The sequence below is a fragment of the Vitis riparia genome, chromosome 16 (assembly GCF_004353265.1).
Source record: "Vitis riparia cultivar Riparia Gloire de Montpellier isolate 1030 chromosome 16, EGFV_Vit.rip_1.0, whole genome shotgun sequence".
NCBI classification, from domain to species: domain Eukaryota; kingdom Viridiplantae; phylum Streptophyta; class Magnoliopsida; order Vitales; family Vitaceae; genus Vitis; species Vitis riparia.
In genome coordinates, this window is record NC_048446.1 from 19,152,871 (window position 1) to 19,165,239 (window position 12,369).

Consider the following 12,369-nt stretch of genomic DNA (forward strand, 5'->3'; position numbering starts at 1 on the left):
ATCCGAGGTAAAAAAAAAAAACCCCCCTTTTCTAGCCACCATCAACAAAATCCACTACCAGCTACATTCATAGTTGGCCACGACTTGAAAGATTCATTTACATGTAAGTGTTATGTTTTCTTTTTAGGTTTATTTAAGGCTAGGGTTTGTGATTTAATAGTTGTTTCTAATGTTTGTAATTTTAAAGGCCTTGGAATTGGATGGTTTTTCATTATGAGAGAAGTGTGGCAGCTTGAGATCAGGAGTAGGAGTTTAGGAGGGGAAGTCTCGGGAAAATGTCATAAGATGGATAAAATCATGTTTGCATGTCTATTTTTATGAATCTTGGATTTATCATGAGATTTGAATTGGGAAAGCTCCATCAAGGTTCCAAATCTTTGATCAATTTTTGTTTTGAAATTGTGTGCGGTCCTTGGTTCTGGATTTGGATTAAAAAAAAAATTAGTGTCTTAATTTTCTTCGTTATTATTTATTTATTTATTTTTGGTGTTGGTGTTTTCTTCTTCGATTTTAACAACTTGATTTCTTAAAGAGGTCTTTGTTTTCTATGAAATTTGTTCAGGTTGGGTTGTTGTATAGCTTGTATTCCCTAGTTACATGCAAGTTGCATGATAAATTGGGTGTGAGAATCAGATATATGTTCCTTTTGTTGAATTAATGTGAAAATATGTGTTTAATATCTTTATGTTTTGTATCTATGGTTTCAAGTTTCCAGGTCTTGAGTATTGGAGCAATGATTTATCTCTTCTTAGTTTATGGAATAGCCTGTAAATCACCGATTCATTCTATAATGAAATTAAAAGGAAATCCATTAGACATGAAGTACAGAAAAAAAAAACAGAGAAAAATTGAGGAAAAACAGGGGAAATCTGAGTGTGTTAGCACCACTTGTTAGTTTTGATGGCCCCAAGACTTAATTCTCTACGTTATTTTCTATTTCACTATATGATCTTTGATTACATTTTGAGCCAATGTTAATCCACTTGCTAAACTAAATCATCAACGCCTGTTTCAGGTTTGTATTTGGTGGGCCCTTGGAGAAAATCTCATATACCTCGCATATATAGGCTTGATCATCGAATAAAGTTGCAAGATCAAGTGGTGATCGACCTAATGGATGATTTAGAGTTTCCAGAACTCACTTGATCATCTAACTGTTGGGGGACAGGTAAAAATACGTTGGCTTTGGCATGATGACACCCATTCTATGTTTTTTTTCTTTTAAAAAAATTAGTTTTCAAGAGGCAGAACTGGTATCACTTTTAGAACATAAAACATGGACTGCTATTGGCCATTTTCTTGTTCCTTGTTCTAGATAGTTTTTGAAAAGTTGTAAAGTTTTCTTTATTATTTTCTAGAAACTACTAAAACGGTTTTGGTGTGGTCACTGTGAGATGTCTGAATTCAATTTGACCATTCAGTTCAAATCCAAATATAAATGTCATTAAAGGCATGTTGCACTCTGAAATATATGTTATTATTCTTATACAATTTTATACATTTGAGAAAGATATGAATATATATCTAGGAAGCATTGAATTGTTCTAGGCTTTCAATGATATATATAGTTTTTATGCTATTATAGTTATCGTGTTGGGATTCTTCACTTATCTATTAGTTCTTCTTGCTCCAAATATTGATGAATTTTGTTGTTGTGTTATTGTTATTATTATTATTATTATTATTATTATTATTATTATTATTATTATTATTATTTGGTTCAATATATTCAGAATTTTGGATTTTCATTTATCATCCTTTGCCAGAGAAGATTTAGAAGAGTTTTCCTTCCAATTAGGATTAATTGTGAGCAATAAGTATATATATATAATTCTGGTTTTTAAAGAAACCGGTATACATATCAGTAATTGACAAAACCTTATGCTGGGAGGTTGGGCAATGGTAGGAATGTCCTCCAGAATCACATTACACTATCACCATCTATTCCTTAATATTTAAAAATAAGCCCAAGCATTTCTAATATTTGTATATTTTTTGACAAAGAGAGAATACTAGAACAAGAAATAGTTGTTTTGTATATTTTTTAAATAGTAAAAGAAGTTGAGTTTTATTTCTATTTATTCTATAGTCCACGTTGGATCATACACAAAAAGGAGTTAAGTTTAAATTTTGATACAAAATGGAATTGACGCCCTAATATTTTTTAATTAAATATTACTATGTTATCCTTATATTATTTTTAAATATTTTTTATGAAACATTTATTTTAGTTGCTTCATTATAGTTTAATTTACTATGGAACATTTATTTTGTTTTTTTTTTCATATATTTTAGTTGCTTCATTATAGTTTAATTTTTAATTAGAATCATATTAGGAGAGTTGAAATGTTAGTTTCATTAAAATATTAACTTTTTTTTTAACGGTAAGTGAAATTAAATTAGACACTTGCATAAAAAGATGGTTGATGCTAAGATGGCAGGATGATTTGCTTTTGTAAATCCAGCTTTGGTTTCTAAAGTTGGAATGGGGGAAGCAAGCAAGGAAAGTAGGTCAAGGGTTATTGCTAATCGATTGATAAATGCAAAATCATGCTGACTTTATTTTCATTCCATACAACCCAGGGTAAGTTATAGAATTTAAGTAAGCTATGTATGTAAACTTATCAAATGATAATTAATATATAACTAAATTTATGTAAAATTTTGTAGCTATCATTGGGTTTTGGTGGCACTGGACACAAGGATTATGATTGCATATTACCTTGACTCATTGCAAGATCAACCTTCTGATGATCTTAAGGAGATAGTTAATATGTAAGTTTCTCCCTCAATACTAGAGCATGAAGCATAATTGGTAACAAATATTATTTTCTTCATGTAGGCCCTTAGAATTCATCCACCACAAAAACATAAACCATCAATTAAGAGGGAGCCTATTTGGGTTGTAGTAGGGGTGAGTAATTCATATAAATTAAGTAATGTAATTTTTAATACCATTTCTTAATTTTTAATTAAGTACAAGATATCTTACAACTAACTATAAAATTGGTATATTCTACAATGATTTATTTTTATGCATAAAGTGCCCAATACAACCATGTAGTGTTGAATGTGGATACTATGTGATGAGATATATGAGAGATATTATTGTTGATCAAGGATGTCTTACATCAAAGGTATGCACCAGTTTATTAATTTCCAATATATCAATTTTTACCTTATTTTTCAATGTAATTGATCAAATTGTTTACATTACTCCTTAATAGTTTCATGGAAAAAAATTGTATAGCAAAGATGAGTTGAACAAAGTACGATCTAAATGGGTAATGTTGGTCACTCAATTGATACTTTCTTCTGTTTGAAGGCTTTGAAGACACATTTTTGTATGGAAATAGATCATAATTTTTCCCTATCCAACTATCACTTTTGGTGAGGTTAATATTTTATTTCTTTCTCTTTTGAACCAATTTATGATTAAAAGTAAATTGTTTGATGGAATCACAACCAAATTGATAATATTTTCTTTCTATTGTCATGATATTTCTCTAGTTTCCCATAACTGAACTAAGTTGTTAATTGCATGCATGACTCACAGGCATCCAAAGGGAAACTTTCAGAAGCTGAAAGTTGGAAGCTTTTCCAAGTTTTTAATAGTTCATGAGATACTGCCACAACAAAGGTGTTTTTCATAGGGATATCAAGTTTATTATTTTTTTGCTTCCTATTAAAGATCTTCTAAAAGGGGATATACACTTGGAATTTTGTTGTTCTCATGTGATCATTTGTTTTCATTCTCAACTACAGAATGTTCTTGTTGGTTCAAAAGGAAACATGAAAATTTCTAATTTTGGTCATGGTGTTCTACCACTCTATTGTAAGTTACATCGTCACCCTCATAAAACATAAAAATTTCTTCATAAAATAAACTTTTTTGTTTCATTGCTTAACTTATTTATTTTTCAATGAATCTAAAACTACAAGATGATGGATTACTATGTATATATATACAACCAATGGAAGTTCAAATTACATTGCTTAATTAACTTCCAATAAGTTTTTTCAAGTGTCGAAAATGTGGTTTGTAGTTTAATTTTCATTTTATTAAAATTAACGATTCTATTTTTATCTCTTCAACCAATTTGTAGATTGGGTAATTGATTGAGCATAGCTCTAGAAGCTACCAATGAAGTATCTCTATGAACATAATCCCCTCATGATAGTGATAAATAAGATGAATGATAAGTATGATACAATTGGCCACTATTATGGATGCAATGTTGCAATGCATATCAGATGGTAGGAAATGTTTATTCTTTTAACTTAACAAAAAACTTAGTTGATAAAGTATCATGGTGTGAACCTTATTTATTTCATGTTACACCATATTCCCAAACCTTCCATTTACAATGTTGCGCATTCGATGAGGTCTATTACTGTTAGACAATGCCTAATTGAATATTTTAATAAACTATTGATGTTGATATTCTTTTATCCCAAACTTCGTTTGTTTTTCTATTTTCTTTTGGGTTATACTAAAGATTTAATGGATTATTGATGTTGATGTTCTCTTGTCCTATATTTGATTAAGTTCTTACTTTGTGTTTTAACTATTGATAGTAATTTTGTTGCAATTATTCTTAGGGTCACATATATATGTCAATTGGTACACACATTTGTTTTCCTATTATATTTTCATTGTCATTTCTTTCAATCTATTTATAGAAGTATTCACTTATATATCTTTTTTCTGAAATTATAATTGATTTTAGTTTTTTGTGCATGTAGGTCATCTTTTTGAGAAATTAACATTGTAGTTGGATAAGCTAGCATGAAGGAGTATGTTGAAGACCAAAGCACAATTGGGTTGCATGTAAAGAAAAAATGGACTATGTTAAGGGACTAAACATTAAAGTGGTGACTTTTTTTCTGTTATTTTAATATATTTTAGCTTTTTTGTGTTTCTTATTTATGAAATACAAGTTCGACTATTTGTGATTAAATACTGCAATTTGGAAATGTTTTACCAGGTGAAAAATTAGGTGCAACAACTAATTTCATTGGTACATAATTTTTTTTTTTTTATGTGTATGCATTATTTCAATAGTAGGTGAAAAATTAGGTGCAACAATTATTAAATTAAAACTGAATTTAAAATTAAACAATTATCTTCCTTGATGCTTTTACTAAATGTCAAGGAATGACAATAACCACATTTATCCAACCCAATAATGGCACTAATAAATGTGTCAATGTAGTGCGAACAACTAACAATGACACTTTTTGAAGTGTCAAGGTTCTCTTCAATGACGCTTTCTAGAAGTGTCCTTATAGTTCGATATTTGAAACTGCTAAACAATGACACTTATAGAAAGTGTCAAGGTTTCTTCTACTCAACAATGGCGCTTATAAAAGTGTCAATGTAGTTTAACATAACTAATGATGACAGTTTTTTTAAGTGTCAAGGTTCTCTTCAATGGCGCTTTCTAAAAGCGCCATTGTAGACAAATACTTATTATGACAAGCTGGTAGATGACGCTTTGGGGAAGCGCCATTGAAGGTATTTTTTAATACTTAAAAAGCGTCATGGTTAACGTTTTTTTTTTTTTATAATGGAAGTAATAAAAGGTATAATATTAAAATGTTAAACTCTTCTTCTTTTGTAAAAGAAAATTTAATATTATATTTTAAATATAAAAATCTTACATTTGCCTACAAGGTTTAAAATTTTAAAATAATAACAAAATAAATAAATAAATAATTAAATAAATAATAAGTAGATAACTTTATACTATGTAGTAGATATAAGTATTTATAAACTTGAACCTACACTTATTGAGAAGAAACGTACACCTAGAGTGGCAAGTCTTGACTCAATGTGAAATGGAACGTCGGATAACTTGTGGTTGCTTGAAGCGGGAAGAGACACCTTTGGCTCAAAGAGTGTATTTAGTTGGGTGGTTATGATAGTTGCATAACCATCATCCCCATACTCCTGTTTTAGATTCAAGTATTTGAATTCAAAATTCAAACGGATGACAACATGTATAAAAGTCTCCTCCATTGTAGAGAGATAAAAGAGCATAGAGAGAATAAACAAATTGTGTAATATTTTCTATAACTTAGGCAAAATTGTATAAGGTGTTAGAGCACTTAGTAAAAAGTTTTGTGATCTTATAATTGTTGAGTAATACAAGTAAGGAAAGCTCTTGTATCTTGTTGGTTGCGTGTATCATATTTCTTTTGTTGTGCCTTTTGGGAATGTTGGCTAAGGTTAGTGTCTTAGCACCGCACACTTGAAAAAAAAAAATTAAAAGCGGTTTTTATGGGGTGTGACACTAGGCTTCTTTAATTTATGCTTTAGAGGAAAAATCTTATGTCAAAATAAAATGATTTTGAACACTTGAAAACATTTAAGCTATGATTGGTTCCCAAAAAATTTGAGGGAAAATGCAAGGGAAAGAAAATACAAATGAAAAATAGAAGGAAAGAAAAAGTGAAGAAAAATAAAAAAAATAAATTAAAAATTGATAAATTATTTTTTTTGTTACTTCAAACTCATTTTATTTATTTTAACTTATTAATATAAAGATTAAATAATTTAAAAATACATAAGTTTTTAATTATATTTGATTTTCTTTTATATTTTTTTTATAGAACAACCAAACATGAAAAAATCATTTTCCTTTATATTTTTTTTCTTTCTTTAGTATTTTCTTGAACCAAACATAACCTTAAGGTTTGATAAGTGAACAAAGTCTTTACCTTTCTTCTCTCTAAGCTTTTTCCCTCCTAAAAGTTTAAGGTTTTTCTTGGTCCAAATTTGAGTGAAAATGAGTAATGATCAGGACCTGTCTACCATTGTTAGAAGTTCCTCCTCTAGTGCTGCTCATAAAGCCATAGCCAAAAACACACTAGAAAATAGCTTCTTCCACTCTGATGAGTTTGCCTTTGACTTATCTCCTTCTCCTTTTCCTATATGATTGATCCCAAAAATGAACTGGACAAACCTTTTGACGAATTGTCTCATGTTTACAAACCTTTCTACAAGAGGGTTCACTCTACCACCACAAGGCAAAGACAAACAATGCTGCCAAAGAGGGTTTCTTGAACGACAACTCATTTTCGTTTCCTACTTTAGTTGATACCAGGAATGAATACCAGGACACATTTGACTAACCTTCGATGAGTATCAAATTGAATAATACCCCACAAATGATAATACCAAAATCAATTCCAGCAAATACAATTCCACAATTCGATCATGTATGAGTTTTCTTCATTTTTCTTGTTCTTTTCTTAGCTTTTTTCTCTGTAGTGAAGAGGACCTATTTGTCCTCTTCACTACATGCACGATCACACCTATTTGTCACTTCAAAATTTTAAACATTTTTTATGTTTGTATATCCTTAAAAATATTGAAAATATTAATTATAAGAAAAATAAAATTTGTAACGTGGTAAATTTCAACGTTAATTAAAATTCATTACTATAATTTTGAGTCACACTCATTTGCTGCAAGCTTAAAGGATTTATAAACGCTCTCACTCATGTCCATCTACCACAACTTTAGAAAATAACACCACTTGCTACATCTCCAACTTCCACACTGCTACAACACTTTATTTTGAATTTGAATTTTACTTTGAATTTGAATTTTATTTTAAAATTCAATGGAAATGCAATATCATAATTTTCATATCAATGGAAAGATAATATCATAATTTTCAAAATTCTCTTTATATCTTTAAAAAAACTCTTATAAAATATATTAACATATTACAATATAAATAGCATGTTATAATAAAATCATGTCATTTATTAAGTTTATCTACAAAAAATAATCTTTAATTTATAAAGCTTCTAATATTATAACAAAAATGTACTCCTTAAATAACAACATAAACTTATGAAATAAAAGTTTATATATATATATATATATATATATATATATATATATATATATATTAAAAGGGCAATAAATAGTTGAAGACAACATTACTCAATATTAAATTAAGAAAAAAAATGGAGAATGGAAATTAGAAAGCTATATTACAAAACAAAGATGCATTTTTTATATAAAAAGATGCATTTTTTTAGTTAAGTATTTGTTTAATTTATAAGTTATATTTTCATTTATTTTTGTTTAATTTATGAAAACAAGTTGCGAATTGATTGACAAAGACATGAAATTCATACGCATAATCATGTGGGTAATACGTGCACAATTCGGTGTGTTAACGCGCAAAGGCATGTAAAGTTATGTGATTAAGAAGAGAGACCTAATATGAAAAGATTTTTTTTTTTTTTGGTTAAAAAAATGATAATATTTAATTATTTAGAAATTGATTAAATGATAAGGTAAAGGGTGTTTTAATAAAACTTAATACTTATTACTTAATAATTTAAGTTTATTTTAAATTAAACTATTTTTAAGTTTTTGTTTTGGTAAAATTAAGTTAAATTTTATTCTTAATTATCAAATTAACATATTTACACTTATCAATTTTAACTTTAACGTATTCTAAAAATATGAAATAATTACAAAAATATTTTACCATAAAAGATGAATTGTGAATGTAAAGTGATACTTGTAAAATATGTTTTCACTAAATATGGGTAAATAAGGTAAAAGAAATTTGAAATTAAAAATAAATTAACTATTTTGACTTAATACTTAAAATTCTTTTTTACTTTAAATTGTGATATTAAGTTATTTTACCAAATATATTTAATCTATTTAATAACTTAAATTAAGTCATTAAGTCATATTATGTCATTAAATTGATTTACCACACACCCTCTAAACAAAAACTTAGTAAACTAAATGTAAATTAATCTACTTGATTTATAAAGTTACTTCCTCACGTATATCTTAAGAATATTAGTTAAGTTAATCATATTATTATATATAAAACTAATATAATTAATTAATTAATGACTCATATTTATTTCTATTCCTTTATTAAGAAATGGATGTAGGTTGTAATTAATAGTTTTATTTCTATTTTTATTCAAATGTAGTAAAGATAATTGATAATTTAATTATATTTAAACGCATTTAATATATCTTTTCCTCATTAAAAAAAAATAATAAATGACTCAACTTTACCTTGACCTTGTTAAAGATAAAGAGAGATATATCTTACATTAAGTGAGAATTATTAGATGTGTCATCCCTCTTAATTGCATATTGATGTTAGAATTATTATTATTATTATTATTATTATTATTATTATTATTATTGTTATTAGGGTTAAATATAATTTACTCCATCACTCTTTTTCGAGGCTGAAATTTGATCCCTTAATTTAAGATTTTGACTTACCATTAGGTTATACGAACATTCATATGTTGTTCTACTCTCCTAAAATAAATTTCATGTTATGTCTTCCGTAACCTTCCTTTTTGACTCCATCATTATTTTTCATTTTCATATTCAATTTTTTTTATATTTTATCTCCTTAATTACATTCAAATATGTTTCACAACAAACATCTAAGTGATAAATTGAGTTATTTCTTTTTATTCATCTAATAAATAAGACATACATTATTTTGTAATCAAATTACAATAAAGAATGAGAATTTATGAAGCATGTGGGTCTAAAATGGACAAGTGAAGTGACATCACAACAAACATCCAAAATTCTCCATTCCATCCTATAAGCAAATATCTTTCATTTTCATAGAATTACATCATACTTGTCACTAACTACATTGGAAAAACAATTTAGTGGACTATTTTTGGAGGTTTTTGTAGATGCAAATAAATGATATTGCATTTTCCCAATCAAACTTTTGATTAAATAAAAGATAACAATAATTGTTATTGGGATCATCAAAGAGGGAATTTGAAAAATCAAATTAGAATATGAAATCAATTTTCTAGTGAAAATATAAGAACTTTAAAACTTGGTTTAAATACTGGAGAAATATTTCGTAACGGAGGATAGAATCATTATTAAAAAGTTTTTTTTATAGATATGAGAACGATATATATCTATCAAATATTATAAATGACACGAACTGACAAATACTAGTAAAAAATTTATAACAGACATAAAACGACAACTATCAACCGAAAATTTACGATATCGACAAAAAGTCATTTTCTAGATGACATATTAGTTAATGTCTAATATATACAATTTGACAAATACCGGTTTTTTAGTTGAAACGTTAGTTAATATATCATCTTTTCGATAAATATACTTATAACAAAATTATAATAAATGAGATAAAATTAATTATATATATATAAAGCAATAATAGTATATATTTTAGTTCAAATTTTTTAAGAGAATAAAGATTATTTTCAAATTGATTTTTATGCCTTGTAATATGAGTAAAGCTATTATGCACTCAATTATGACAAGTAACATGCATAAAACTAATTTCTTATTTAAAAATAAATAAATAAATATATATTTACTTTTTTTCCTTTTATGAACAACTCGGTTTAGAGACATTGAGCTAGTAACATCCGTACGCGGAGTGTCAGTACATGAGAGTCAGAGAAAAAAGCCAAAACAAAAATAAATGAAAAGATGAGTGGTTTTGTAGTGAAAGAAACCACTGGCTCAATCCACAAAACCACCTTTTCTGGGACTCCACTCCAAAACCGCCATTGTTACACACCCTCTATAAACAGGGCACAGTCCGTATCAGTCTTCTCCACACCAGCTCTTTCCTTTCTCTGAACTTTGAGGTTTCTTTCTGATTAGTGAGCAACGTTGTTAGCCCTTCTTCTCTCTAATTTAGGGTTTTTTCAGGTCGAAATTTGAGCGAAAATGAGTAATGATTGGGACCTCTCCGCCATTGTCAGAAGCTGCTCCTCCAGTGCTGGTCATAAGGTCATAGCCAGAAACACACTGGAAGAGAGCTTCTTACACCCGGATGAGTTTGCCATTGATTTATCTCCTCCTCCTTTTCCTGTTCTAATTGATCCCAAAAATGAATTGGACGACCCTTTTGACGAATTATCTCATGTTTATAAACCCTTCTACCGGAGGGTTCAGCCTACCACCGCCGCAGCTGCCGCCATCGTCGCCACCCCGGTGGCTGCTGATTCTACAATTGGAGGATCGGAAAAGAAACGCAGACGAAAGGAAGTGCAACAACGAACAAACGCTGCCACTCCTATTGTCGATGCACCTGCTATTCCAATTAATGCTGCAGTTCAACCAGAAGCGCCGCAGCAGCAACAACAGAATGAGAATGATGGGGTTGGATCTCAAGCGCCTCGGGGAAGACGGTAACTCATTTTTCATGGGTTTGGTGTCTAGAAGAATTCCGTAATCTTTGAAATCTCCGGTTTTGCTTCCTTTTTTGTTACAGGAGAAAGCAGCCGAGGCTGGTGATCAAGATGAGTGCGGAGTCGCTGTCTACAGACTCATGGAGTTGGAGAAAATATGGACAGAAGCCGATACAGGGCTCCATAACTCCAAGGTTTGTTTCTGAATTTTTGAATTTTACTTTTCATCAGAATTTCAGGCATATTTCTAATTCATTTCATTTTGAGAAGCAGAAGCTACTATCGCTGCAGCAGCTTCAAAGGTTGTGCAGCTAGAAAGCAAGTGGACCTAAGCGAAGAGGAGCCGGACGTGTACATCGTCACCTACATCGGCGACCACACCCACCGCCGCCCCGGAGGCTGGAGATCCGACGTCGGAACAACCGAAAAAGTCTCCGCCTCCCCCACCTCCGACAATACTCCGAAACCAGACACTGAAGACAACAATGAAGACACCGAACCATGGTGTGAAGCCCCAGAAGACGATGATGATACTGTCATGGCCATGCATGCACTCGACTCAACAGGATCGGCTTCTACCAGCAGCCAACCTCAGTCTCCACCCAAAAATTCCGTCAGCACCGCCGGAGAATCTGTTTAGATCGCCCTCAAACGTCAGGACGAATCAATAGATTTTTCCCGATCTTTTTCTTTTTGCTCTTTTCGTAGGATAAATATGAAGGAAAAAAAAGCCCTCGCTACTTTTCCTTCCATTAAATTCGACTGTGACGACAAATTGATAAAATCATGGAGTTTGTCCCTTTGTTTTTGTTCACTCTACTAGCCTAAAAAAATTGGGCAGGTCCTCGGAAAATTTACAAAGTCAAAGCCCCGTCTAAAGTCTAATTTAGGGCTTATAAAAAACGTTTTTAATTTTATAAATATTTTAAAAATTAAAAAATTTTAAATATTAAAAAAAATTAAAAACGTTTCGTATAATCATTATCAAACGAAATATAAAAGTGGAATTAATATACGATTGATTTTATTTATATTTTAGTTATAATTTTGACTTTGGGAAGTATTTGTCTTTAGTAAAAGTAAGAATACCTATTTTTAAGCATATAAATGAACACATAAATCAGGTTGAGAAGTGTGGGACCCAAATTTAATGGT

The 12,369-nt window shown here is 29.5% G+C and overlaps 1 protein-coding gene across 1 annotated transcript; it reads left to right on the forward strand.

Moving 5' to 3' along the window:
• The first annotated feature begins 10,750 nt into the window (after positions 1-10,750).
• On the forward strand, positions 10,751-11,854 carry LOC117933375 (probable WRKY transcription factor 27). Its single transcript, XM_034854738.1, has 3 exons — positions 10,751-11,214; positions 11,298-11,408; positions 11,488-11,854. The coding sequence occupies exons 1-3, from the start codon at positions 10,751-10,753 to the stop codon at positions 11,852-11,854; spliced, it is 942 nt and encodes a 313-aa protein (XP_034710629.1).
• The last annotated feature ends 515 nt before the right edge of the window (positions 11,855-12,369 follow it).

What these genes read in the sequence shown, in the direction of transcription:
- LOC117933375 (XM_034854738.1), top strand. Translation starts at nt 10,751, where the DNA reads ATGAGTAATGATTGGGACCTCTCCGCCATTGTCAGAAGCTGCTCCTCC. An exon ending in CAAGCGCCTCGGGGAAGACG is followed by an intron (nt 11,215 to 11,297) that starts GTAACTCATTTT and finishes TTTTTGTTACAG; the next exon opens with GAGAAAGCAGCCGAGGCTGG. An exon ending in CAGGGCTCCATAACTCCAAG is followed by an intron (nt 11,409 to 11,487) that starts GTTTGTTTCTGA and finishes TTTGAGAAGCAG; the next exon opens with AAGCTACTATCGCTGCAGCA.